The sequence below is a fragment of the Penicillium argentinense genome (genome assembly GCF_028826775.1).
Source record: "Penicillium argentinense strain IBT 30761 chromosome Unknown utg000009l_segment0_segment0, whole genome shotgun sequence".
In the NCBI taxonomy this organism is placed as follows: Eukaryota; Fungi; Ascomycota; class Eurotiomycetes; order Eurotiales; family Aspergillaceae; genus Penicillium; species Penicillium argentinense.
This window is the reverse complement of record NW_026622668.1, coordinates 3,131,513-3,157,253: the sequence shown is the minus strand read 5'-3', so window position 1 is coordinate 3,157,253 and position 25,741 is coordinate 3,131,513. Positions and strand designations below refer to the sequence as shown.

General features: G+C 50.5%; 10 protein-coding genes across 10 annotated transcripts; 5 read left to right on the top strand and 5 right to left on the bottom strand.

Moving 5' to 3' along the window:
- Positions 1-457: 457 nt before the first annotated feature.
- Positions 458-2,113, bottom strand: N7532_008767 (uncharacterized protein; the record flags this gene model as incomplete). Its single annotated transcript, XM_056621259.1, has 1 exon — positions 458-2,113. One exon carries the CDS (start codon positions 2,111-2,113, stop codon positions 458-460), a length of 1,656 nt encoding a protein of 551 aa, XP_056472065.1.
- A 3,051-nt stretch (positions 2,114-5,164) lies between these two features.
- N7532_008766 (cytochrome P450) lies at positions 5,165-6,810 on the top strand (the record flags this gene model as incomplete). Its single annotated transcript, XM_056621258.1, has 2 exons — positions 5,165-5,475; positions 5,550-6,810. 2 exons carry the CDS (start codon positions 5,165-5,167, stop codon positions 6,808-6,810), a joined length of 1,572 nt encoding a protein of 523 aa, XP_056472064.1.
- A 97-nt stretch (positions 6,811-6,907) lies between these two features.
- On the bottom strand, positions 6,908-8,605 carry N7532_008765 (fungal specific transcription factor domain-containing protein; the record flags this gene model as incomplete). The annotated part of the gene is made up of 4 exons (XM_056621257.1): positions 6,908-7,479; positions 7,532-7,758; positions 7,823-8,245; positions 8,328-8,605. The coding sequence occupies 4 exons, from the start codon at positions 8,603-8,605 to the stop codon at positions 6,908-6,910; spliced, it is 1,500 nt and encodes a 499-aa protein (XP_056472063.1).
- A 1,610-nt stretch (positions 8,606-10,215) lies between these two features.
- On the top strand, positions 10,216-11,114 carry N7532_008764 (tyrosine-protein phosphatase; the record flags this gene model as incomplete). Its single annotated transcript, XM_056621256.1, has 2 exons — positions 10,216-10,714; positions 10,777-11,114. The coding sequence occupies 2 exons, from the start codon at positions 10,216-10,218 to the stop codon at positions 11,112-11,114; spliced, it is 837 nt and encodes a 278-aa protein (XP_056472062.1).
- Positions 11,115-11,470: 356 nt separating this feature from the next.
- Positions 11,471-14,869, top strand: N7532_008763 (uncharacterized protein; the record flags this gene model as incomplete). Its single annotated transcript, XM_056621255.1, has 5 exons — positions 11,471-11,663; positions 11,810-12,043; positions 12,099-12,105; positions 12,156-12,517; positions 12,567-14,869. The coding sequence occupies 5 exons, from the start codon at positions 11,471-11,473 to the stop codon at positions 14,867-14,869; spliced, it is 3,099 nt and encodes a 1,032-aa protein (XP_056472061.1).
- Positions 14,870-15,125: 256 nt separating this feature from the next.
- On the bottom strand, positions 15,126-16,805 carry N7532_008762 (MFS transporter; the record flags this gene model as incomplete). Its single annotated transcript, XM_056621254.1, has 1 exon — positions 15,126-16,805. The coding sequence occupies one exon, from the start codon at positions 16,803-16,805 to the stop codon at positions 15,126-15,128; it is 1,680 nt and encodes a 559-aa protein (XP_056472060.1).
- A 949-nt stretch (positions 16,806-17,754) lies between these two features.
- N7532_008761 (UPF0075 domain protein) lies at positions 17,755-19,199 on the bottom strand (the record flags this gene model as incomplete). Its single annotated transcript, XM_056621253.1, has 3 exons — positions 17,755-18,921; positions 18,981-19,055; positions 19,116-19,199. The coding sequence occupies 3 exons, from the start codon at positions 19,197-19,199 to the stop codon at positions 17,755-17,757; spliced, it is 1,326 nt and encodes a 441-aa protein (XP_056472059.1).
- Positions 19,200-19,676: 477 nt separating this feature from the next.
- Positions 19,677-21,634, top strand: N7532_008760 (putative MFS sugar transporter; the record flags this gene model as incomplete). Its single annotated transcript, XM_056621252.1, has 7 exons — positions 19,677-20,070; positions 20,143-20,232; positions 20,303-20,712; positions 20,775-21,061; positions 21,115-21,271; positions 21,324-21,384; positions 21,441-21,634. 7 exons carry the CDS (start codon positions 19,677-19,679, stop codon positions 21,632-21,634), a joined length of 1,593 nt encoding a protein of 530 aa, XP_056472058.1.
- Positions 21,635-22,251: 617 nt separating this feature from the next.
- Positions 22,252-24,550, top strand: N7532_008759 (putative C6 transcription factor; the record flags this gene model as incomplete). Its single annotated transcript, XM_056621251.1, has 7 exons — positions 22,252-22,294; positions 22,394-22,835; positions 22,900-23,317; positions 23,367-23,799; positions 23,838-23,977; positions 24,030-24,121; positions 24,187-24,550. The coding sequence occupies 7 exons, from the start codon at positions 22,252-22,254 to the stop codon at positions 24,548-24,550; spliced, it is 1,932 nt and encodes a 643-aa protein (XP_056472057.1).
- Positions 24,551-24,706: 156 nt separating this feature from the next.
- N7532_008758 (uncharacterized protein) lies at positions 24,707-25,562 on the bottom strand (the record flags this gene model as incomplete). Its single annotated transcript, XM_056621250.1, has 4 exons — positions 24,707-24,754; positions 24,802-24,914; positions 25,011-25,418; positions 25,475-25,562. The coding sequence occupies 4 exons, from the start codon at positions 25,560-25,562 to the stop codon at positions 24,707-24,709; spliced, it is 657 nt and encodes a 218-aa protein (XP_056472056.1).
- Between the last annotated feature and the right edge of the window lie 179 nt (positions 25,563-25,741).

The window sequence follows — 25,741 nt, the reverse complement described above, 5'->3', positions numbered from 1 at the left end:
ATGTCAGATCAGATAAATACTAGATTACTAGAAGCACAATACAGTAGCCTGCAAAATCGCCTTGCGTTTTCACATCCACTCTTTCTTTCCGGACACCGAATGCCAAGATTACTCTAACCGTATATAGTTAGCCTTTGCGATACCTCTTACCTTCATATCCCACCTAGTATTGTAATAACACGTAACAATGTTCATTTCGGTTCGCTAGTGATTAGTAGTTAAATAGCTAATTTTCGTTTTCCTTTGAATGTCCGATCATTTTTTAAGAAATGACTGTTTCGTAAAACCATATACAGTGTGCTAGGAAATGAGGGAAGGTGATGATGATGATCGTAGATGATGGAGATATTGATTGAGGAACTATCTAGGCTACTTAGTGTGAGATGTGGGGGTCAAACGGGCGGTGCAGTCACCTGACTGCGAACACAGTGGAATTTGTGAACACACAGTAGCTAGATCAAGTACCCATGTCAAGGTGAATGCATTGGTACATGTTCTCTATAACCTCAACCGCCATTGACTGCTTCATGTCTTCAAGTGCTTTCTGAGACGCCAGTCGATCGGGATGTTCTTCATCAAGTGTTCTTCCTTCTACCGTAACCACATGCTTAAGTAGCTCCACGGCCTGCTTGGTCTGCCCGTTGGATTTATATGCCCCTGCGAGCTCGTGCTGAGATGCCAGTCGATCGGGATGTTCTTCATCAAGTGTTCTCTCATGCACTGTGACCACATGCTCAAGTAGCTCCACGGCCTGCTTGGTCTGCCCGTTGGATTTATATGCCCCTGCGAGCTCGTGCTGAGATGCCAGTCGATCGGGATGTTCTTCATCAAGTGTTCTCTCACGCACTGTGACCACATGCTCAAGTAGCTCCACGGCCTGCTTGATTTTCCCGTTGGATTTATATGCCCATGCGAGTGTGTGTTGAGACGCCAGTCGATCGGGATGTTCTTCATCAAGTGTTCTCTCACCCACGGTGACCACATGCTCAAGTAGCTCCACGGCCCGCTCGATTTTCCTGTTGGATTGATACGCTCGTGCGAGTTCGTGCTGAGATGCCAGTCGATCGGGATGTTCTTCATCAAGTGTTCTTCCTTCTACCGTAACCACATGCTCAAGTAGCTCCACGGCCTGCTTGATTTGCCCGTTGGATTCATACGCCCGTGCGAGTATGTGTTGAGACGCCAGTCGATTGGGGTGTTCTTCATCAAGTGTTCTCTCATGCACTGTGACCACATGCTCAAGTAGCTCCACGGCCTGCTTGATTTGCCCGTTGGATTCATATGCTCGTGCGAGTTCGTGCTGAGACGCCAGTCGGGAGGGATGTCCTTCATGAAGGGTTCTGTTGCGTACCGCGACCACATCCTGAAAAAGCGACACAGCTTCTTTCGCTCGGCCGTCTGCTAGAACGCAATTTCCAACCTTTGAAAGTAGGATATACCTCTCACTCAAATCTTTAACTTCGTCTCTTTGAAGAATTCCAACAGCATGTGGTAGGTACTCTCTCCATATCGCACGATTCGTATATTGACTTGATGGGAAAGTCTCATTCATATGTTGTATGACAGTCGTAATGGTCTGTTCTGTCTTCCGTGACTCTGTAATCCATGCTCGTGTTGATAGCTGCACAAGGCTATGCATATCAAACATATCCCCAGTTTCCCTTCTAGTTAAGAACCCATAGCAACACAGTGTGCCAATTGCGAACTCTATCTCTTCTTCCGAATCAAGAGCAGGAAGAAGAGATCGCGGGATCGCCTTTGGCTCCAGGTAAGCTAGAAATCCTAACAAATCGGCAGCCGAAGGATCTGAGCTCTTGATCTGGTTGAATGAGATAAACCATGTGGTAGTCACAGCATTTCGCATTTGACGGTAGCGAGTGCTATCGCGGAAGTTCCAGCTCGCTAGACGAACCCGGTCCTTTTCGGTTTTATGCATAAGCTCGAGGTACCGTGTGATCGTGCTATCTTGTCGAGAGATATAGTAAGCCGCCTGCGTAATGGCTAGAGGTAGGAAGTCAAGTTCCTCTAGTAATTGTATAGTAGATTCTCGGTTGCAAAGCGAGCCCTCTCCCACAATCTTGGTGAGAAACACAATCCCTTCCTCTATTGTCATCTTTGGGAGCTCGAGTATGTCTCTCTCTGCGAAAGATACTGCTACCTCGCGGGAACGAGTAGTGAGCAAAGTCACGCCTTGCTTATTAGATGGAAAATACTGATCAAGCTCATCAGAAAGCAATTCTATGTCGTCAGCATTATCGACAATAAAAAGCCACTTTCCGGATTTATCAGAGCTTAGCTGTCGGTGCACTATCTCCATCGCACTTTCACCGCCTGGACTCCAATGAAGTTGGAGCTCTTTCGCGATCTGCGAACAAGCCTGCTCAAAACTCTCAAAACTAAGAGCAGGAGCCCAGAAAATAGAGCAGTCTGGTACATGCGCTTTCACCCAGCGGGCAAGCTAAAGCGCAATTTGGGTTTTTCCGATACCACCTAGTCCGAACAAGGCTAATTTCTCAGTATTGGCTTGGAGAAAAAGCTTCTGTTTGAGCTCCTCTAGCGTGGATTCACGGCCAGTAAAGTGACGATTTTCCAAGGAAGGGATTATATAGTGGGTTTGAGACTGATTCCCTGGAAATGAATCTGTGAGTCTAACGGCTGGTTTTGGGTTTTCTGTTGGCTTACAAGGCCTGGTGTTTGTCTCATTTATCCCCTCAACGGGCGTGTGGAAGTGGTAAGTGACTGAGCCGTGGTTCACACCTATCTGGGCTCCCGAATTTGAATGCCCAAACGATGCTGACGACGCCATGTTCGCCATGAGTAATGGCTTCTTCCCTCAATAGACGTGGGAAAACAACTGTCTAGCAGAAGGTGCCACTGCTGTGGCCGATATGGCAAGGATAATGGTGCAGAAATATCAATTTATCGCTAATTGTAAGAGTAGTTAAAGGTCGAGAACTCAGCCTTTCATCAGTAATCGGGAGAGGGTGATGAGGAGGGATTGAGAAACGCCTTCCTGTCAGCCTAAGGCACTAAGGTGAAAAAGGCTAACTACTTCCTAAGCGCCCGCCCCCATCAGCGAACAAGGCGTTTTGACCAGTCATTGCATATAATGATGTCGAACTGCATGAGGGATCCCGTACTATTGGCGACTGGGTTGTGATTATGCAGCAGCAGAACCAACCAGTAGCCTGCAATGTGGGGCTCGAGTCGCCAGATTTTCAAACTTCCCGTCTCAACAACCATCAGGCGGCGTCCTAGGTGAATCTAAATATTCTCATTCTGCCAGCAGATGTATATTCCACCCGACTGAACGCTTGTTATCATTTTGAGGGGAAAGAGAGTCAGAACAAATAAGCAAGAATAGAGGGAAAAATCTACTGGTACTGTCAGAGCAAAATATCAGCCGCAAAAATATATGGAAATATATATGTATGTTAGTTCCATATGTCTAAATAGGTCAATCAACGGTATTCAATTGTCAGACCTGCATGGCGAAAATGGCCTTCAGCGCTTCCTTCTCTTGCGCCAACCACATCGACACACCACTCCAGAAATTCCTGGAAATCTCTATGCGCATCATCTTCAAACAACTGCCAGTTCCGTTTGATGAAAGCTTTTAGCTCTGCAAAAAACTCTTCGATGGGATTCAGATCAGGAGAATACGGTGGAAGATACACCAGCTTAACTCCTGCTTCCATACACATGCATTTTATCCGCTCAGAGTGGTGGAATGATGCATTATCCATCACCAATACCGATTTAGGCTCCGGCCATCTGCCACAATGATGAAGAAGCTGTTCAATAAAGTCTTCGAATACCAGAGCATCAGTTGAACCACGAAAGATGCGGGAAAGAAGAACATCGTCCTGGCAATATGCCGGCAAGATCTGGTATCGCTGACCACGATGGAACTTGGCCACCTGGACCGGGGTGACTTCGAGCGGGGCCCAACCTGTTCGCCGATACCCTATCCGGTTGTCACATCCAGATTCGTCTATGTAGACCAGATGATAAGACTCAAATTCCGATAGATTATGAAGGTAGCAGTCTCGTAAATCCGCGTTTCGCTCCTTCGCTTGATTCCGGGTTGTCTTCTTGGACCAGCCTTTCGCTGCCAGAGCCCGACTGATAGTGGAGTTAGCCACGCAGACATCAAATTCCTCCCGAAGGAAAACTGCCATCTCGTCGAGATACAATCCAGGGGTTTCGGAAAGGTGTCCACGGAGAGCCTTAACAATAAGTGGTGTGATACTCTTGGGTCGGCCGGGGAGGATTGGGGGTGCCTTGGGACTGCCGAACATCCGCAGGTTGGAACGAATATATCTAACAGACTATTTACTGCATTCTGCTGTATTAGCGATAACAGTGGTTTTTAGGTTGCTCTCGATCATATCACAAATCAGCTGCCGCTTCGATGGGGATAAGTTCGGAGCCATTTTTGCATGTTAAAACGATGGGTGTTGAGGAGTGGAAAGACGTTGAACAACAGAAGCAGCAGAAAATGAGGGGTACCTAGGGTTGCACATGTGTTGTCATCCTCTCGTTCCTTACCATACCATTCAAATGGTTCTAGTCAAGGATTGTTTTTAGTCTGACCAACTCAGGTTAACGTGATCTTGGCATCTAGACTTCAGAAAGAAAGAGTGTGTGTAAAAGCGCAAGGCGATTTTGCAAGCTACTGTAACTTTGCGAGCGTTAACTTATACGAGCATTCACACTTAACAAGTTGCACTATGCTCTCTCGGTTCTGAGTCATGCCAGGTCCAAGTTACTAGTGGGTGGCGGGTTCGGCGGGTGGTGAACCCCTTGCGAAAAGGAGTAGTTGGCCGGCCAGTTCCAGGGGATAAAGCCAACTTTTTAATTTTTGAAAAATATATTCTACTTAATCCTGATCGTTGTAATCAAGAGGAATACGGACGAAATAGACTTGGAAGCTCGTAGGTGGCGTCGCCTCTACAGTTCCCTCCACATGCACCTCCGACGGTGTTGCTTTCGACCTCCGTCGGAGGAAGATAACAAGGCCTTGGAGGTCTACTCACAAGAGATGTTTTAAAATGAAGCTTCTGCGACCGTCAGCGTCGCTCGATAGATCAATGAAACGCAGTATTATTTCAGACAAGGTCCCACGGAGTAGTAGTACTCTGCCTGCTTACACTATCTAGACATGGCTCAGCTGACGCTCTTGCTCTCACCGTGGGCGGTAGCCGTTGGCATTCCACTATGGCTGGCACTCTACTACATACTTCCCTACCTCACCACCTACCGGCATCTATCCAAGGTCCCAGGTCCACCTAGTGCAAAATTCAGCAACATATGGATAGGACTCAGTGCTCGAAGCGGCCAGAAATACGCCGCAATCGACTGGGCTCATCGCAAATATGGCAAAGTCGTCCGCATCGGCTTCAACCATGTATCCATTGCTGATGAGAGGGGATTAAATGTCGTCTATGGACATGGTAATGGCTTTCTTAAAGAGTATGATCTCATTCCATCCCGGCTTCTTACAAGTAAAGTGGCTGGCTCATAACATGGTGCTGACAACGAACTAGTCAGTACTACGAAGCCTTTGTGGCTCGCACACCCGGCATGTTCAACGTCCGCGACCGCGCCGAGCACACGCGAAAGCGCAAAATCATCTCGCATGCCTTTTCGCCTCGGGCGGTTGCCGCCTTTGAGCCGCATATGGCCGCCAACCTACAGCGATGGGTAAAGCAGCTTGACCGAATCGCGACCTCTGGGCTCCAGAGCGAGAAGAACAATTCCCAATATGCCCGGTACAATGCAATGCCATGGTTCAGCTACCTCGCCTTCGATATAATCGGCGACTTAGCATTCGGTGCTCCCTTCGGAATGGTGGAAAAGGGCAAAGACGAAACCGAAGTACAGTTCACGCAGGGTGGACCGATCTCATATTGCCCGGCAGTCGAAGTCCTGAATCGACGAGGCGAGGTCTCTTCAACTCTAGGCCTCCTTCCTACACTACGCCCGATTGCCAGGTACCTGCCTGATCCATTCTTCATGAAGGGAGTCGCGGCCGTCGAGAATCTTACCGGGATTGCGGTTGCTGCGGTCGCGTCGCGACTGGATGCTGCGGAGAAGGGCATCGTCGATACGCGAAACGATATCCTCTCACGTCTCTTGCAAGCGAAGGATGCAAATGGCCAACCTATGGGACGAACGGAATTGACTGCCGAGGCGTTGACACAGCTGATTGCAGGATCGGATACCATTTCCAATACCGCCTGTGCTGTTTTCTACTGGATCCTGCATGGGGAGCGAAGCGCTCCTGGTACAATAGTTCCTCGTCTCCAGGAAGAGCTTGACAAAGCTATAGGTTCAGGTCTGGATATTGCATCATACAGCCAGGTGCGGGACTTGCCATTTCTGCGTCGATGCATCGACGAAGGCATGCGACTACACTCTACATCAGCCATTGGTCTACCGCGCATTGTCGCTGATAATGGGGGCGGTGTCAAGTTTGATGAGTACTATTTTCCGCCTGGAACTGTTCTATCAGTGCCTTCATACACTATTCACCACATGCAAGAGATTTGGGGTGACGACGTCGAGGAATTTAAGCCCGATCGCTGGCTGAATTTGACGGCGCGGCAGAAGATGGGGTTCAACCCCTTTTCGTATGGGCCTCGCGCATGTGTTGGGCAGAATGTGGCTATTATGGAGCTTCAGCTTATTATCGGGACGCTGTTTCATCGATATACTTTTACGCTCTATCAGCCGTTCATGGAGTCGCATGAGGGCTTTTCGAAAAAGCCGAAGGAATGCTACGCGGGGATCTGTATGAGGCTATGATACTTAAGCGTGGGTCTTTTTTTTCAGGATGGTATTTGGTCAACGAAGTCGAACAATTGATCATGATTTCACTGATGCTCTCATTTCTGCTCACATGTCACAATACCCCACCAAAGAAAACCTCTTCCAGCGAAGGAAACTCTTGCTCAATGCTCCAGTTAACATCTTCCCATGATCTCAAAATATCGCCAGCTGCAACATTCATGCCATATATAGGGTCTGAATCCTCAGAGATCACTGCTTCCTCATCGTTGCCACCGAGTATATGCTGTTTCATAATACTTAGCGACCATCGACTCACAGGCTCGGCCTTCCCACCACGCTGTATGTGCGAGACAGCCTGCTCCATCAAAGTGGTAGTCTCGAAAATATTGGTAACATGGTCGGCCAGCTCAGCTAGAGTTACCATGGCGAAAGAACATAAGAGATTTTCGTAAGCTGGGTGAATATAGGTTGTGAGATCTGACATCGACAGGAAAAGGTTCAAGACCTGGTGTGAGTGGCCAACTGCGAATTGTATGAACTCCTGCTTTTGAGTCTCTCCGTTCAATGGCCGTGACCTGCCCTTCTCCACTGCGTGGGATTCATTGATATGCCTCAAGGTCCGACGCGTTAGAATGAGATATGTACAGGAGTACGCGAAGCGAAGGGGTTCGGACGAATCAAGATCTGCAAATACTCAATTAGTAAGTCCGACTACTTCTCATAAGTATCGACGTACGGTATATGTGCTCGTGCCTTCTCCGAAGCCTCTCAATTTCCGGCCAAGCCACGCTATCCGTGCGAATTTCATTTGAACTGATCAATTCCCACAAAGTCCGGTATAGCTCCACTCCAGCCACGACAAGCTCATCTCGCGCGTTGTACGACTCGTAGTTAAGAATTTTTGCACATTCCTCGAAGTACTGTCTAGAGATCACGGGTGGACGACCAGAGCCAATCGAAAACCTATCCTCTCGTTAGTTTGCCTCAAGCTATTCTCGACTTTGGGCAATAAAGAGCCGGGACGAACTGTAGATGACAAAGACAGATCAAATTCCACGTGCGCAGAAGCTCACGCGACCTCGAAACTTCCTGTCCATCACTCGCCTGGAACAAATTCTCAAACCGGGTGATCATCATAACCTTCATAGCAGCGAGACCACTTAGTAACCACGAATTACCATGATCATGATCCCGCGTCGGTCTGAGATCCCACATGGAGAAAATCAACAATGCCTGGATTGTATCGAGTGAAGTACCAGAAACGAGCTGCGACTGCGCCAACATGTCGTAGACATGCTTGTAGAGCTTTTGGTGGGTTTCAGATCCGTACAACGCCGGGGTGATGTGGATGCCGGCGAGTATACACGTTCCAAAGAGGAGCGATGACTTGGAACGGAGGTCGATGGGGTCTGTGCTCATGAAAAGCCAACGACTTGATAGTTTCGAGAAGCTGCAAGTGAGGGCCACTGTCTTAGCGCATCAACCCTATCGGCTTTCGCGGAAACGATGCTTACCCTTCCAGCAATATCCACGCGACATCTTCGGATACGATCCCATTGGCGATAACATCTTGGGAGGCGACTCGAAGTGGAGATGTCTGCGTTGGTAAAGACATATTTTCTTTGATTTCTTGTATGAGGCTCATCGGCGCGTCACGGGCGGTCCTCTCTGCGGATGATGGGGATGTTTCGGGGGTGGGAATCGTCGGACTTAGTGAGTTCTTCGACGTTAGAAGATCGCCTTCCAATTGTAATTGGGTATTATTGGGAGACCTAGATGACAATGTCGCTTTGATATCCGACAAGGCCATTTCGACCGCAGATAGTCTATTAGCCATCGGTTAGCAATGGTCGACCGAAATCTGAGGGATGCAGACCCACCGAGTTTGCAGGTCACGATGATGCTCTTCTTCCGACTTGCTCTCCATTTGACTTTGCGACTCTGGACTGCGAACGACACCAGGGAATTTGCATTCGACTCTAAGACATATCAGTGCTGGTACAATGGGCCTCTTAAGAAGTTCGCGTACTGGAGAATATCGCATCTGTGACACCGGTCCGTGCTGGGGTAGACCTCGCATCTTGTCTTCAGTCGGCGACATGCCTCGCATGACCGTGCTTTGCTGGATCTGGATCTGAGAGACTTCTTTGCGGCCTGACCGGAGCGCTTTCGTTTTTCGATATGTCTCGCACACTCGGCCATTGTGATCAAGGATCGGATATTTTGAAAATGTTGCAGATGGGGTGTCCGAAGAGATTAGGAACCGTGAAACGTCTATTGCTCGAGATTCCCATCCCCACTTTTGACGACGCAATATGCATGCAGAAAGTACAATGTCGCACTGCAAATAGATTTCGCGCTTAAACGAACAAGGATGCACGTAAGAACATTCACTACAGGCATCTTGCAGCAATCATAAATCTCTTGATCGGAACCCAACCTTCTCCGACGACGATTGGGTGCCTTCAGCAAAAAGGCCCGGGGACCCCCACCTTTGGACGTTGACATACCCCGGCCAGATCGACAAGACTCGATTCATATCTTCCTTACTACCGGTGCTAGTCCCTAGACTAGTTTAGATCCGGGGATACCCTATATAGGTCAACAAAGTCGCATTTCGATCAGAATTGAACCCGTATGCCATTTTGGGAAAAGCAGATGATAAGGTACCTAAACGATTACGGTGTGAGACCTCCCGTTTCGTCATGGGGCAGAGTAAGTCTACAAGTAAGGATCATGATGGATAGGTGAACGACTTGAAGCGAAACGAATGAGTATTCAAGTAGAACTCGCAATGTGAAGTCGTTTCTGCTCTACTAGTCGTTGGAATGGAAACAAGGCAAAATATCAGTTTCTATGCAAAGGATGTAGTGCTTCAAGTATGTGTTGTATTTGATAATTTCTTAAGAGATCGACATGACTGGGGAGTGTTCTAGGCCATTCTTCCTCGATCATCACATGGCACATGTTAGAGCTGGGGGCTGAACCATACACCCGCATCATGATAATCCAGTAGCGATGCCACCGCGATTACGAACTTGGCCTCGACTGATGGTCTACAAATAATCATTTCTATTGATGTTATCCCTTAAAAATAAACTGTGACATGCTCAATCAAAAATGTTTAGAGCGATCTCAGCAAAAATCTGAGCTTAGCTAAGTCGGGGGAGGCCGATGACATCAAATCTGCGACGTGCCTGGGCGTCATCGCTCCGCGTACCTTTTTCGCGGTGGAACCCACCCACCGTCATCCTTTCCTTCCAGGGAAGTGCACAATGGAGACGATGACATCGCCCCTGAGGCACCAGGAGCGTGTGGGTACCTGAGAATTGTTCAATAAAGGTTCGATCGAAGCCGATTATTCTTTTGACCTGCTCGAATTTGAAACCAATTCAGGCACATCCGCATTCCCCTGCCACCATGATCAATACCGACAACCTGCGCGAGGTGCTAGACACCGACATCACGACTCCGATCCCGGAGGCCACCGTCGCCAAGATCATCTCGCTGCCGCCCTTCATCACAGTCCCCGGCGTGTCGAATTTTCGCGATCTTGGCCATAATAATACCCTCCGGGCGGGCTATGTCTACCGCTCCGGGAATATGTCTGACATCACAGAGACCGGCAAGATCATCTTGACAAATAAATTGGGCATCACGACGATATTTGATTTGCGGAATCAAGGCGAGAGAGAACGGGCGCCGAGTCCCGAGATCGATGGAGTCGAAACCATATGGATGCCTTACGGCGCGCGACCGGCGTCATTGAATCTTCGCGATTTCGCCGGCGAGGAAAATTGCGCGGCCGGTTTTGTTAAGATGTATATGGGGATCCTCGAGGCGGCGACACCTGCCTTTGGCCAGGTGTTCCGTCATATCCGAGATCAGCTTGATGATCCGTTTATCTTCCACTGTTCAGGTGAGTTCCTGCACGGTACACCAAGCTGTTGGCTACATTTATTAATGCCCTCAATCTTGTAGCCGGCAAAGACCGCACTGGAGTCCTCGCCGCATTGATATTGCTCTTGGTTGGACGATCCCATGGAGATGTAATTAATGACTATATCCTCACGCGCATTGGATTGGAGAGCGTGCGGGAGAACCTGACACAGGCACTAGCATTGAATATGGGCACTGAACACCTCACTCCCGAAGCGATCGGCATGCTGAAACTCAGTGGCGTGCGGGCACACGCCATGGCCGCTTTTCTGAAGATGTTCGAGAACACCTACCAAGGGGGCGTCGAGGAATATCTGACGACTAAACTTGGATTCTCGACTGAGGATGTGCAGCAGATGCGCCAGAATCTGACGGAATGATCATGTACGCTTAAATAGATAGAATATTACCCGTGCTTGTATGGAGAATAGATAGGAAAGGCGATGACCGCATCTACAGTGTATCCTGATCAAGTATGTACTAGTCGCTCGGATCCAGGGGTTCATTCCGGCACTTTGGCCAGCCATGCGGCAAAGTGGTTGGGCCTTTACATTTCCACCTGAGTTTTAGAAAAAATATTGAAATTTTCCAGGAGATGCAACTCAATTCCATATACTACTTTCTGCATCGAGCTCACTCTGCACTACATAATGTAGTGTTTGACTCGCGTGTCCTTAGAGCCCTCAGCTGCCGGCGGGGCGCCCCCTCTCGCCTCCGCGCGCTCCGCAGTCAAGCAATGCAGATCGTCGCCTTTTCCCGCCACGCAGGCCCAAATTTGGGGATTGATTGCTTCATTCCCCGAGAAATGCCCCCTGCCCGCTACTCGACGCTGCTACCGTTGCGTCCTCCCCCGCTCGAGGCCCCGTCTCCTAGCCTGGCCAGATTAATCCCATCCATCTCCGACACCCACGCCCGCAACGAATGGCAAGGTCCATGCCTAGCGCCATTTAATTGATAACAGCCGAGCAGCAGAAGCACCCTCGCCTCCACTTGGCGGCCGGTATTCATCCGGAGTGGTAGCCAAGCTGTTGTGCAGCACACGTCGGGTTGGTTGGACCCGAACTCGATATAACAGCGAGCCCGTTCCCGTCTAGGCACGGCCTCCTGCTCGCTATCGGTGTCACCATGCATTCGTGGAAGAAGTTTGCGCTAGCTTTGCTGCCCACGACGGCGCCAGCTGTGCTAGGACAGCATGTCGTGGACCTCAGCGGCGATGGCTGGACTGTCTCGAGTAAGGCGCTGAATATTTCGGTGCCGGGGCGACTACCCTCACAGGCTCATTTGGATCTCTATGCGGCAAAGGCCATCGGTGAGTTCCCTGCAGGCCCCAAGGCAATGAGGCTGGAAGCTAACAGTTCCATGAGATGACCCGTCAGTACGATACAGCCACTTCGAAAGAATAGCACACTGACCGAAAACAGATACTACGGCCTGAACGACTTCAATCTCCGTTGGATTGTAAACAACAACTGGACATACACCAGCGACCCTATCCAAGGGCTGTCAGTCATCCCCACCACCCTCTTACCTTCTGGATATCAATTGACTCTAGACAGATCTTTGAGTTCAAAGACATCTTTCCTCGTCTTCAATGGACTCGACACTTTCACGACCATTGAGGTTTGCGGGCAGGTCGTCGGAACAACAGATAACCAGTTCCGCCAGTATACCTTTGATATTTCCAACGCCCTCGGCAACTGCAAAGGGGATCCCTACCTCGCCTTGCACTTTGGCAGCGCCCCTGAGATCGTCAATAAAATTGCCGAAGATCCCAATTCTCAAAGTACGTTTGACCAAATACGACATCGAAAGTGTTTCTGACACACCGTTAGCATGGCCCTATGGCCCACAGCAGATCTACGAATTCCCGAATCGCTGGTTCATGCGCAAAGAGCAGTCCGATTTCGGATGGGATTGGGGCCCAGCCTTCGCGCCGGTCGGACCATGGCAGAAGGCCTACCTCGTACAGTTTGACGATGAAGAGAGCGTCTACGTGCTAAACACCGATCTGGATATCTTCCGCAAGGGCCAAATCAACCACCTGGCTCCCGACCAAAGCCAGCCCTGGGTCGTCAATGCAAGCATTGACTTCCTCGGATCTCTTCCGGATCAGTCATCTATGGCCATTGAGATCAAGGACGTCGAATCAGGCAAGATACTCAAGTCCGGTCCGCTCGAGAATGGGTCTGTCTCCGGACAGACCATCACTGGGTCTATCACGGTTGACGCCGACGCGCCGAAACTCTGGTGGCCGAACGGCCTGGGCAAGCAGAACTTGTACACTGCCTCTATCAAAATCCAGAGCAAGGACGAGAAGAGTCTCGCAAGTGTGACCAAGCGCACTGGCTTCCGTACAATCTTCCTTAATAGGCTCAATATCACCGAGGAGCAACTGGCGCAGGGTATTGCACCGGGCGCAAACTGGCACTTCGAAGTCAACGGCCAGGAATTCTATGCCAAGGGCTCGAACTTCATTCCTCCCGATGCTTTCTGGCCCCGAGTCACCGAGGACAAGATGGAGCGGCTATTCAATGCCGTCGTAGCTGGAAACCAGAACATGCTTCGTGTCTGGGCCTCTGGCGCGTATCTTCCTGACTTCATCTATGACATTGCAGACGAGCGTGGTGTTCTTCTCTGGAGCGAGTTCCAGTTCAGCGATGCAATGTACCCAACGGACCAGCCCTTCCTGGACAATGTCGCACAGGAAGTCATCTACAATGTGCGACGCGTGAACCATCACCCATCGTTAGCTTTGTGGGCTGGCGGAAACGAAATCGAGAGTCTCGAGCTGCCCCTTATTAAGCAAGCGGATCCCAAGCATTATTCCCACTGGGTGGGTGAGTACGAGAAGCTCTACATCAGCCTGATCCTGCCGCTGGTGTATGAGAACTCGCGCTCAATTTCCTACATGCCCAGCAGCACCAACAACGGCTTCCTTTGGGTCAACATGTCTGCGCCCGTCCCCATGGCTGAGCGTTACGACAACACCACCAGCGGATCCTACTACTCGGATACCGACCACTACAACTACGACAGCAGAGTGGCCTTCGACTACAGAAGCTACCCGGTTGGTCGTTTCGCAAACGAATTTGGCTACCACAGTATGCCCAGCCTGCAAACCTGGAAGCAAGCAGTCGACGACGACGAGCTCCAATTCAACAGCAGCACGGTTGTTCTCCGAAACCACCACTATCCACCAGGCAATACAGACACACACAACTTCCGGAACGCGTCAATGGGCATGGGCGAGATGACCATGGCAGTCGAGCGCTACTACCCAATCCCGAACAAGCACGACTCCATCGCCAACTTCAGCGCCTGGTGCGACGCAACCCAGATGTTCCAGGCCGACATGTACAAGGCGCAGATTCAATTCTACCGTCGTGGTAGCGGTATGCCCGAGCGCCAGCTCGGCTCTCTGTACTGGCAGCTCGAGGATATCTGGCAAGCGCCCACCTGGGCTGGAATCGAGTATGATGGCCGCTGGAAGAAGCTTCACTACATGGCTCGTGATATCTACAAGCCTGTCATCATTTCGCCGTTCTGGAACTCTACCACCGGTGACCTCTCTGTGTATGTCACGTCGGATCTGTGGGATACTGCTCGCGGCACGGTCAACCTTACTTGGGTGGATCTATCTGGCAAGCCTATTGCTGGTAATGCCGGCACGCCCCAGACTCATCGCTTCACTGTCGGTGGATTGAATACCACTCATATTTATTCGACAAAGTTGTCTGCTCTGTCACTGACTGACAAGTCAGATGCCGTTTTGGTGCTGTCTATGAATGCCCGCGGTCGTCTGCCTAACTCTGACAGTTCGTCGGTCTATACCTTCACTCACCGCAACCAATTCACCCCTGTCTTTCCCAACAAGCTTTCTCTTAAGGATCCGAAGGTCGAGATCTCGCTTAATGAGAAGAATAGTACTTTTACGGTGGAGGCTAAGAATGGTGTCTCGCTTTATACCTGGCTGGATTACCCAGCTGGTGTCGTTGGGTACTTTGATGAGAACTCTTTCACCCTTCTCCCTGGTGAGAAGAAGACTGTTGGATTCACTTTGCAGAAAGATGAGACTGGTGGAAAGTGGTCCCAGGGTGTTACTGTTCGCAGTCTGTGGGATCTTACCACGGATTGAGCTTGAAAACTCTCCAAATGGTTTCAATTGAATTTTCCTCGCCCTCTCTCGGGATATTGTTTCTCTCCAAGCAGGGATATCTGTACATACTACAGTCCATTCTTTGTTAAACATTAAGATCCCGTTGTATTCACATAAAATATTCTGTCAGACCGGCGCCTCTAAGCTCATCAACCTCTATCCCCCTATATCGCTCCTTGCTTCCACTTTTCAGTCCATCACAATCACATGGTGATGCGGCATGCTTCTACCATACTCAATCCCTAGTAAGCTTCGCCCGAAGCTTAAGACCATAAAAGTAAAAGCCGAAAGGAATAAAAACCATCCCCACACCAATGAAAGCAAGCAACCACGAAGCCCACTGCAAACCCAGACGATCATACATCTGCGTAATGAAAAGCGGGAACGCAGCACCACCACCCGATCTCAAAAAAACCTTAGCCGCCAGTGCCGACGCCGCATATTTCTGATACGCATCGATCAGGTAGTTATTCACAGCATAGTAGCAGAGCACCATGCCGAATCCGAACGCAATTCCAGACGAAGCAGGCCCCACCCAGATTATGTGCGTGTAGGAGGTCGCGCCGAGCAGGAAGAAGGCGATGGGAATAAAAGGCGCACCAAATAGCGATGCGAGGAGTCGGTCTTCGGGCGTTGGGGCTCGCGATTGACAGACTTTTACGAACTGTTTCTCGATGGCTGGAGTCACGAGTAGTGAAATGCCCGCGCCAATTAGAATCGGAATGAACATCAGTCCGATCTGGCCGTCGTTGTAGTTGTAGAGTCTTCCGAAGATAACGGGGTATGCGAAGAAGAAGGCGTAGAGCATCGAGTAGATGAGGATGATGTACATGCACATCAGGTCGAGGACGGGCTCGGTCATGATCATTGTGACGGGGCGGATCAGCATTGTGCGAGCAATATCGCTCAGCGAAGGCTTGTGCTGCTCTTGCTCTGTGACGATGTACGGGTTTCCGGTTTCCTTGCGCAGCTTCGCGGCGCGCCTCTTAAGAATCACTGGGGCATATGTCTCGGGGATGGCGCCGACCATGATCATGATGACGCCTGCGAAGGCCATATTTGTCCAGAAGAAAAGGTCCAGTCGACCGGTGCCGACATTTATCCATCCGGTCACAATTGGTCCGATGACAGGGCCGCAATAGGGTGCAGCGGCGAAATAAGCAATAGCCATTCCACGCTCCTCGATGCTCCAGATATCTGCGATAGTGCCACCAGCGAGAGAAAGGCCTGAACTGGAGAATACGCCGCAGAGGAACCGGCAGACGAGAAGGCCGCCGATATTAGGCGAAAGGGCGCATGGAATATTGAAGATCACATAAAGACTAATCGAGATGATGTATACCGGTCTTCGTCCGATGATTTCAGAGAGCGGAGACCAGAGTAGAGGCCCGACTGCAAAGCCACAGACCATAATTGAACATGTAAGAATCGCCACCTCGAGAGAGACGTTGTATTGCTCTTCGATTAAACCCAGACCACCCGTAACAATCGATGAGCCGTAAGCAACGCAGACGACGAGTGCAGACGCGACCAGGGTGATGTACCATCGATAACCACGCGACCAATTATACGGGTGCTCGGGATCATCGATGGTGAATGTCACAAATTCCGCAGGCTCCTTGGGCCCTTTCTCCAAGTCGGTGTTGTTGTCTCGGGGTGCCTGGGTCGTCGGTGTCGAGCAGTGCGATCGCATCTGCTCCAGGGTCTTTTGTGGAACGAGGCCGGTTTGAGTTTCGACGACATATTCTTCTGGGAACATCGGGTCTCCTTTCTGTCCTACTTCGGGGTAGTTGTATAGTGTGGCTGGTGCATTCTCTGTGATTCCCGCCTGGCGGAGGCTTTCGCGGGTTTCATCCCCAACCAAGTGATGTGCTGGTTCAAGGGCTTCTGGTTCAGGTGATATTGCTTTGGCCATTTTGAGGATTGTGGATTAGGTGTAACTAGAGAAATTATGGAATTCAGGTCCAAGCCATGATTGTACCGCGCAGGTATTTATAACTTCAGTAAGCGCAACAACATCTATAGTAAAGTGCATATCCTGCGTCTCCGCCGAACCATCACCGAGATATATCCCGGTTTGCTAGATATCTCAACTCCTGGATAGATATACGGACTACATCTGATAGGCTAGAAGACTTGTTACACGGCTATCAGATTGAGGCAGGGTTACTTTTAAAAATACTGTCCGGTGAGCCCTGTGCCGCTTTCCAGGAGGCGATGCCCGGCAAACACTCGGTACCGAGCGATCGCCGATATTTTTTCACGATTTTTGATAGGGACGTCAGCTTCGATCGGATTTATAAAATACCCTGACAGGATGAGTCATTTTATTTTATTTCAAATTTGACAAAATTCAAAATTTGTATATATGTTTATTATATACCTAGGTACCAAGATCCTACTATTTCCAGACGAAGATCTATCATTTCTGTGCAACCATCTGAAGACTCGACACATAACTGACACCCCCCTCCCAACGTTATTTCTCACGAGCTTCCGGAATGAATGTACCCGTAGCGTCTATTTTGAGCTCGCCTTGCGGTTCCAGTGGAGCGATGGGGCTATTTAGTGTCTTCGGACCAGAGCCGTCAAGCTAGCTCTGATAGGCAAGCAGTGAACCCACATTATCCTCGACCCTGAAGTAGGGATGAGCAGTAATATGATCTATTGGCCTTGGGTATTTAGCCGGTATTGGTTTCATTCATCAGTAGGTGCATTCTCTGTACAGCCTGACAGAAAGCGTAAATTATATTCGTGTATCATCGCATTGCGAACAGACTGGTGAAATCATAATGCCGAAGAAAAATGCACGCCCAAGCATTGAATGCTGAAATCAATAACGCTGGTCTTCCACCTCCGCCCTTTCACCATTTGTTGTCGAACACCTTGCCATCGATATAATTCACCAGCTCTTTGACAGGGGCCAAATGATCACGGCCCGCACCGAACAGCATGCCATGGCGCAGGACCTTGCGATAATTCTTCCCAGGCGACACTTTTCCCAGGACATATTCCTGACGCGTTTCGACGCGAGTTGGAACTGGGATTGAGCGACCGACGATCGCCTCCATCCCTTGCCAGGCAAAGGTAATAGCCTCCTTTGCACCACTGGGGATTCCAGCATCATCAAGCATAAAGATCTTCGTGTTGAGATAGTTCTTCTGGATGAACGCTGCAATATTGGGGTTATACGCTCCTCCGCCGCACATGAAGATCTCCGCAATTTCGAGTCCCTCGGGCGCATAGCGACGGTAGTGATCGACAATGGCCTGTGAAGTGACGCGAGTAATAGTGGCGACAACATCATCAGGTTTCAAGCCCTTAGCCTCTGCCTTATTGATAAATTCATGCGCGAGCGTGTCTCGGAAGACTTCACGACCGGTTGTTTTTGGAGGGTCCAGCGCGAAGTACGGGTGACGCAGGAACTCATCCACCAGCTCTTGTTTGACTATCCCACGAGCACCCATTTCACCATCCTTGTCATACTCGCGTTCGCCATTCGTATAGTGCCGTACAACCGCATCAATAAAAACATTACCAGGACCAGTGTCGAAGTCGTAGCAAGCGTTAACACCGCCATGTGTGTCGGGTGGAATGAAGCAGACGTTGGCAATGCCACCGATATTCTGGCATGCGCGTAGCTTTGTGGGGTGGTGTAGTACAAGGGCATCGAAGAACGCGATCAAAGGCGCACCCTGTCGGCCAGCGGCTTGGTCGCTGACGCGAAAGTCGGTCACAGATGTGATACCGGTTCGAGAAGCCAGAAAAGAGCCCTCGGCCATGGTTAGTGCGCTACGCGTTTCGTCGGGTTCTGGCATGGACAGGAGCCATATTGTCTGTCCGTGAGAGCCCAGGGCGTCGATCGTGTTGATGTCGACCTGGAAGTCTTTGCAGAACTGATGTACGGCGGATGCAAAGGTCTCGCCCAGAATGACATTCACTTCTGATAGTTCCGAAGGCGATGTATGATTGTGGAGGATGATGTTCATGACTCTTTTCTTGATCGTTTGCTCCAGCGGGATTTCGCCATACTGAAGTCACCGGTTAGTCGGGAGTTCCGAAGTGAGATGCAAATCGATGTGTTACTTACTTTGAGGAGTTCAAAGTGCATGGGCGACTCTGGTGTTTCCTGGCGAAATCGACAGAGGGCACAGTCGATCCCATCCTAGACCAGTCTTAATCGCGTCTGTTCCCATGCTGCCTTTCCAATGCAAAAATCGCTCACCATCGACGTCCCGCTATTCAAACCAAGGACAGTCAAATCCAACGGCGCACCCGACAGGGCCTCTGAGGGGTACACTGAGCCCATGGTTTCTAGGCTCGAGTAACGAACTACGTCGTAATGTCACTGGGGAACAAAGGAAGGGAAAAGCCTCAACCCCTGAAGGCAGGATGGCAGTTTATAAAAAGGCGACCAGCGACTGGGATGTCCATCCTGCTGCCCACATCCACAACCAAAATTTGCGGTCGAACCAACATCGCAGCTGCAAGAACCAGCATTCGTGCATCGTGGAGGGTTGGACTGCCCGGCAGATGGCCAGACCGCCTGAAGGCATAACCTGCAAAACGGCTAATGGGCGAGACTAATGCAACAGAATCTGCCGGTGCTAAATGGTTACACGCTCCAAGAGTGGTCCCCCCGGCGAAGTTCCAGAAGATCCGTTGCGGCTGGCGCTCCCAAATGATCTTGGCCCCATCTCGTCACACCTAGAGCTGGAATTGGACCCATACGTTGGATCGTCCGGCGCGACGAGCTGCAGGGGCACGCACTGATGCTGAGCTGGCCATGGGATACACCACGCTATGGAAGCGGCTTTCGCCGCGGCAGCTGAGCGTTGCCATCCATGTCTTCTCGCTCATCTCCATCTTCTTCGAGGGCTATGACCAGGGCGTCATGGGAGGCGTCAATTCGGCCCCGAACTACCTGACCTTGGTCGGCATTGGCAAGGCCAGTGGGAAGGTCACCAACACCACCCATCAAGGGGGCATCGTGAGCGTCTACTACTTGGGGGCGATCTTTGGCTGCTTTGCCGGAGGATGGCTCGCAGATCGAGTGGGACGCATCAATGGGTTACTCGCAGGGTCATTGTTCGCGTTGGTTGGAGGGGCCCTGCAATCTGCCATCTCAAACTCAAATTTCATGATCTGCGCCAGAGTGGTGACAGGTATTGGCACTGGTGGTGAGTACCCCTGCTAGTGCGCTTTAGCGAGACCCATCCCAGGAGCTTGATTAACTCGTGGGGGGCCTCTAGCTCTGACGGGCATCACGCCTGTGTTGGTCTCGGAGACCTCAACGGCGAACCACCGAGGGGGATTCCTAGGTTACGTCTTTATAGCCAACTGTACGTGCCCGCCCTAACAACTCCCGCCGGTGCCTTGCGAGCTCCATACTAACAATAGACTAATACTCAGACCTCGGAATTTCTGTCGCCTATTGGATCTCCTTCGGCCTGTCCTTTATCAACCATGGGTATTCTGACGTCCGATGGCGGTTCCTCCTCGCCTTCCAGTGTTTCCCCGCCCTCCTACTTGCATTGTTCATCAAGATGCTGCCTGATAGCCCTCGATTTTTAGCCTCGGTGGGAAGAACAGATGAAGCGCGTGATCTTTTGATTCGATTGCGCAAGGACAGGGCTACAGAGGAAGAGATAGATCGGGAATACTGCGAAATCGTGGCCACAGCAAAGCACAGCAAGCCCAGCTCTCCATTGCAGTTTGCCAAGATTCTGTGTGGAAAAGGCGGAGACAAAGGTACAAATTTGGGTCGACGTGCATGGCTGTGTATATGGCTTCAAATAATGGCATCCTGGACTGGAATCTCGGTAAGTTGGACATCCGTTGGTGTGTTGATGAACCCCGGTCGCTGACTCGAATTGCCGCCTAGGCTGTCACTGCATATGCCCCAACTCTCCTCGAGCAGGCTGAATACGGCGAAATACAAATCAGTGGTCTTTCCGGGGGTGTCAACACAATTGGCATTGTTGGCACTATCATTAGTGCTCAGATTATAGATCGCCTTGGTCGCAGACCCTGCCTGATGGGCGGAGCTGCTGTCCTGTTCGCGGTCAACCTGATTGCCGGCGCGCTATATGAAGCATCCTGGTACCACCCTGAAAAGGTCAAGCAATACGCCCCTCCCGCCATTACGATGCTTTTCTTGTTCAATCTTGGGTACGTTGGAATTTGACACCCCGCAGTTCCATATGGAGACTAATTCTGGATAGCTATGCCGCCACCTGGGGTACCGTGGCCTTTTTAATACCCACCGAGATCTTCCCGAGTGACCTGCGGGCCCAGGGCAATGGGTTTGGAATCACAGGCTGGGCCATTGGCGTGGGCATGACCACACTGGTCAATCCCATTTTGTTTGGTAACCTTCATGTCAGTTACTTTTAAACCTACTTGCAACTTCCACTTGCTGACTTGGACCTAGAGCCGTGCCTATTTCCTTCTTGCTGGGCTGAACTTGATCTGGATACCGATTGTCTTTCTATGTGAGATTTATCCTCCTGTCCGAGAGGCCTCCTTCCATGTCTAATCCTTGTGACAGTCTACCCTGAAACTCGAAACCGCTCCCTCGAGTCCATTGAGGCTCTTTTCTCCACCAGCAGCCCCTTCCACTGGCAAATGGAACGGGCTTACAAACTCCATGGCGATGTTTTGGCGACGCATGGAGTCACAAAAACCCAAACCTACCATGCACCGAAGTCGGAATCAATAGTGTCGGTGCACGACGAACCATAATGCTCCACTGCTTCCACTGCTTAGAATTCGCCATCATCATCATCACCAACCATTTCACAAATTTGACCTGTACTACCACCTCCACCTATACTGGCCTAAGTGCTACAACATCAGCGATAGAGATATAATGTCTGCAATGCATTTCTTTCGGTCTGCCACACCAATTCTGCATCCTGTCACCTACCAGTATATTATGAGTCCTACAACTTGACGCTACGTGCTAGCAACTTGAACGATAGTGTAAACCGCGCGACGCGATTCGCTGGGGGCCAGAAGACGATGGCACCGTGCTGACTCAGCGGGGCGGGTCGCTGTCGGCCATCTGGACTCGATGGTTTGACCTCAGGTATCTTCAATGGCCATTGAGACAATTGGCACCATTGAACCATCGCCCGATCAGCCCCAGATCCCATTTCCCCTTTCTTCACTCTTGGCCCCGTAGTACGACGCCGCCAGCCACCACCAGCCCGAAGTACTCCACAGAGGCGCGTCCCCCAGACGCCGTGCTCCGCGCTCCCGTTCTCCCCGGAACCGAATTCTCCAGCCGAGAACCCCCCCCCGTACCGCCGAGCCCATCTAATCTAGTTCGTGTGGTGGCATGGTTTGAAATAACTTGAATGTCGCAAAAACCGCGAAAGCTCCAGCGCGTCTCCAAAGCCTGTAAGAATCCTCCCCCCGCGTTCCAACGCGCAGCTCAGTTCTCCACTTCCCTCGTGCTGCGCGGATAAACGGGAGAATGTGAAATTGACACCCCTTTAGGCGACTTCTGCAATCGGCGCAGCATCAAATGCAGCCGAAGCGATGATCAGCTAGGCCGGTGCCAGAATTGCGCCGATTTCGATGTCGCATGTACCTTTGATCGCCCGGCCAAGCGCCGCGGCGTCAAGGCTGGCACCAGGGTGAATGCGCGGGAGTCATCATCAGCGAGAGCCATGTCAGGGAATGTCCCCACCGCTACTCAAGTACTAGCTCCTGAAAGAGCCTCAGGGTCGTCGGCTTCGAGAAGCTCGGCTTACCCAGATTCGGGCCCGCGCCCGTCATTGACTGGGGACCCCTGGTCCTCTTTCAACACGGGATGGTCAACGGCGGAGGGGTACGATGATGACGGCGCGTTGCGAAACTCGTGGAAGGCATTTGCTATTGCCAGTGATAGGTCGATTCGAAACCTCGTCCAGGTCTATTTCGAGATTGTCTATCCCATGTAAGATTAATCTGTCTCCGACGTGCTATTAATGCACGGGCATATCAACTAACTCCGTTTTTAGCTTCCCATTGTTCCACAAGCAGTCGTTCATCGAGAGCATCAACAATAAGGAACATCTCACAAATCAGGGACTTTTTGCATCAACGATGGCTGTCTGTTCATTAGTATCAGGCCGCGCGCGCGATGGTGCCTTATACAGCAATAGATGGCACCGAGAAGAGCTGCTGGAGCCGCCTTCTGAAGCATTCTATGCGGCAGCTAAAGACGCTTTGCCTCGTGACCTCGCAGCCGCGAAGGGCATGAACTATATGCGAGCATGTGCCATTCTGGCTATTGCTAGTATTCAAAATGGCCATATCAAAAACATGCAAAAATATTCTGGCATGTACCATACACTCACCACCATGGAGGGGCTTCACGACGAGAAGCTTTGGCCTAAGGACATAAGCCCCGTTGAGGTCGAAGAACGTCGGAGACTGGTATGTGCTTTTGGTTGAATGTCCTTGATCCTAGCTAACAAGATTACAGTTCTGGTCTATATACACCTTGGACATATACTCGACCATTGTATGGGGCGGTGTCATTCGATACCGTGAAGCACATTCTCTCGTTCGATACCCCATTGAACTGAATGACGAGTTCATCACACATCGAGGCTACAGCATACCACCTGTATCCCCGGCATCGAGTACGCCGAGTCATGTCGACGCGACAGGCGTCGCACGAGCTCCTGTATCATGGCTCCATGGCTGGAACTTCACCACTGATCTATACCGAATTCTTGAGCACGTTGTCGATGGTACTCGGCGTCGTTTCTCATCGGCCAACGGAACTCAAGAGGTGTGGTCTCTCTTCAGTCCCGCGTCCATGTCCGAACCAGCCGTCATGGAACGAGTTCTCTCAATGTACTCGGCCCTGCCTCCTCAGTTCCGCGAGACACCACCAACCACTGGTGATATCGGTAAAGATCTTTTGGTTTCCAATCCGCCAATATCCAAGCCACGCTGCAGCTTCTTCGCATGGTGCTCTTGTCAGCCGAGGAAATTGGTTTGGACCGGAAATGCGATGTGGCTGGTGAACTTCTCAGGGTCTTTTCGAATGTTCCTGTCGAGTATTTGAAAGCTATCAGCTCACCTCTGGTAAGACCCCCATCACCAACACGCGGCTATCCACGTACTAACAACTCCTCAGCTCCACCATCTTGGAGGCATCGGCTATATTCTCGGTTCGGTCATGGAGGGGAGCCTATCAGACGCCTCTTACCAGCGAGTTCGCACCTTACTGTAAGACCTGCTTTTCTATGCCTCACCTGTGCCTCACAACAACCATGCTAACTCTTTTACTGAAGCCTTGAAATGGCCGATTTGCTACATCGTCTTGAAACTGGTCTCCATCGCGCAGCAGGTGCCAGTGAACGTCTTCGGTCACAGGTTGATCGCATTGATGGATACATGCGCAACTCCCGTCTTGTCAATCTTCCAGTTGCCCCTCCGCCACCCAACGGCAGCGCCAGTTTGATGGGTATCAAGCCGGAGCCGACAAGTCTTCCTGCTCCATATGCTCCCAGTGGTACTGCTCCTCCCGTGGGAGCAACCTCAGGTATTGGAGACCAGATGCTACAGTTTCAACTACCGCCCGAACTTCTGTCCGATTGGCCGTGGCCCTTGGATAATTCCCACTCGGAGGGCTTCTTGCCGTTGGCCTTTGAATGATGCATTCTGTTGTCTATAACTTTATATATTTTTTCTGACGTTCTTGGTGCATTGTGTATAGATAAAATTCCTCTTAATGATATGCTCAATGGATGGTGATTACGATTTCAACATTGATTGGCCGTGGTCAGAGCATGGGCTCTTTGTTGCTTCAAACTATTCCTTCAGATACTCATCGAACCAAGCAGCAGCCTGGTTGAAAACCTGTTCTTCGTGAACTTCTGACGAGGCTTCGACAAGTCGCAACGAACCGAGAATATGTGCCCCACATCAGAAAGCAAATTAGTCCGGTAGGGCACATCCATTTGATCCAAAATATCCTCACTCTCGCGACGTTTCTCAGTCGTGAAGACAAAGTCCCGAACTTTAGAAACCGGTCAGCAACGCACGCTCAACGATAAGTACTTGGGACACTGGAACCACTCATCTGCAGCGTCAATGCTCAATGGCCCCACGATACCCTTCAACTCATCTGCCTCAACCATAGTCGGATGCGCAATAAAGCCAGCATCCAATTGGCGACCTTTGAGATACCGACAAACATACTTGCCACCAAAGCAATAGCCAACCCCTCCGATTCTCTTGCGGCCCATATTCTCGCGCATCTCTTTGAGTACCGCGTCGATGATAGGCTGTGTTTGGGGTGGAAGGTGATTCTTTACCCACTCCATGATTTGGAAACCTTCTGGTCGGTTGATACCGACAGTGTCGCCGTTGAATAGGTCCGGCATGACCACTAAGTATCCTTTCGAGGTGAATTGATCGGCTATCAGCTGAGCATTGATGAGGCGATGCCCTATCACATCTGTAAGGATGAGAATCGCTTTCTCGTTGGATCGATTGGTCGGGTATGCGAAGTACGTTGAAACTAGATGGCTGATCAGTATGGTCACTATACTCAGATGGGTACTTTGAAAGACGGACAATCGCCAATGTCCTTTATCTCGCCCTTGGCTTCGCCTTCGTGAAGGGAGCCAATAGTGCAGCAGCGAGACAATTCATTCGATGTCATATTTGCAGTATTGTTCCGGCTGAGATAGAGCCTAACAGGAAGCTCAATAATCTGATATTTTGAAGATCAAATGGGATGATTCAAAGTTATTGGCATGAAACCTCAATTTATATATCCGGCACTTATGAGGCTGTCAGCAAACAAGCTCGGAGATAGGACAGTAATTTTCCAACACCTCT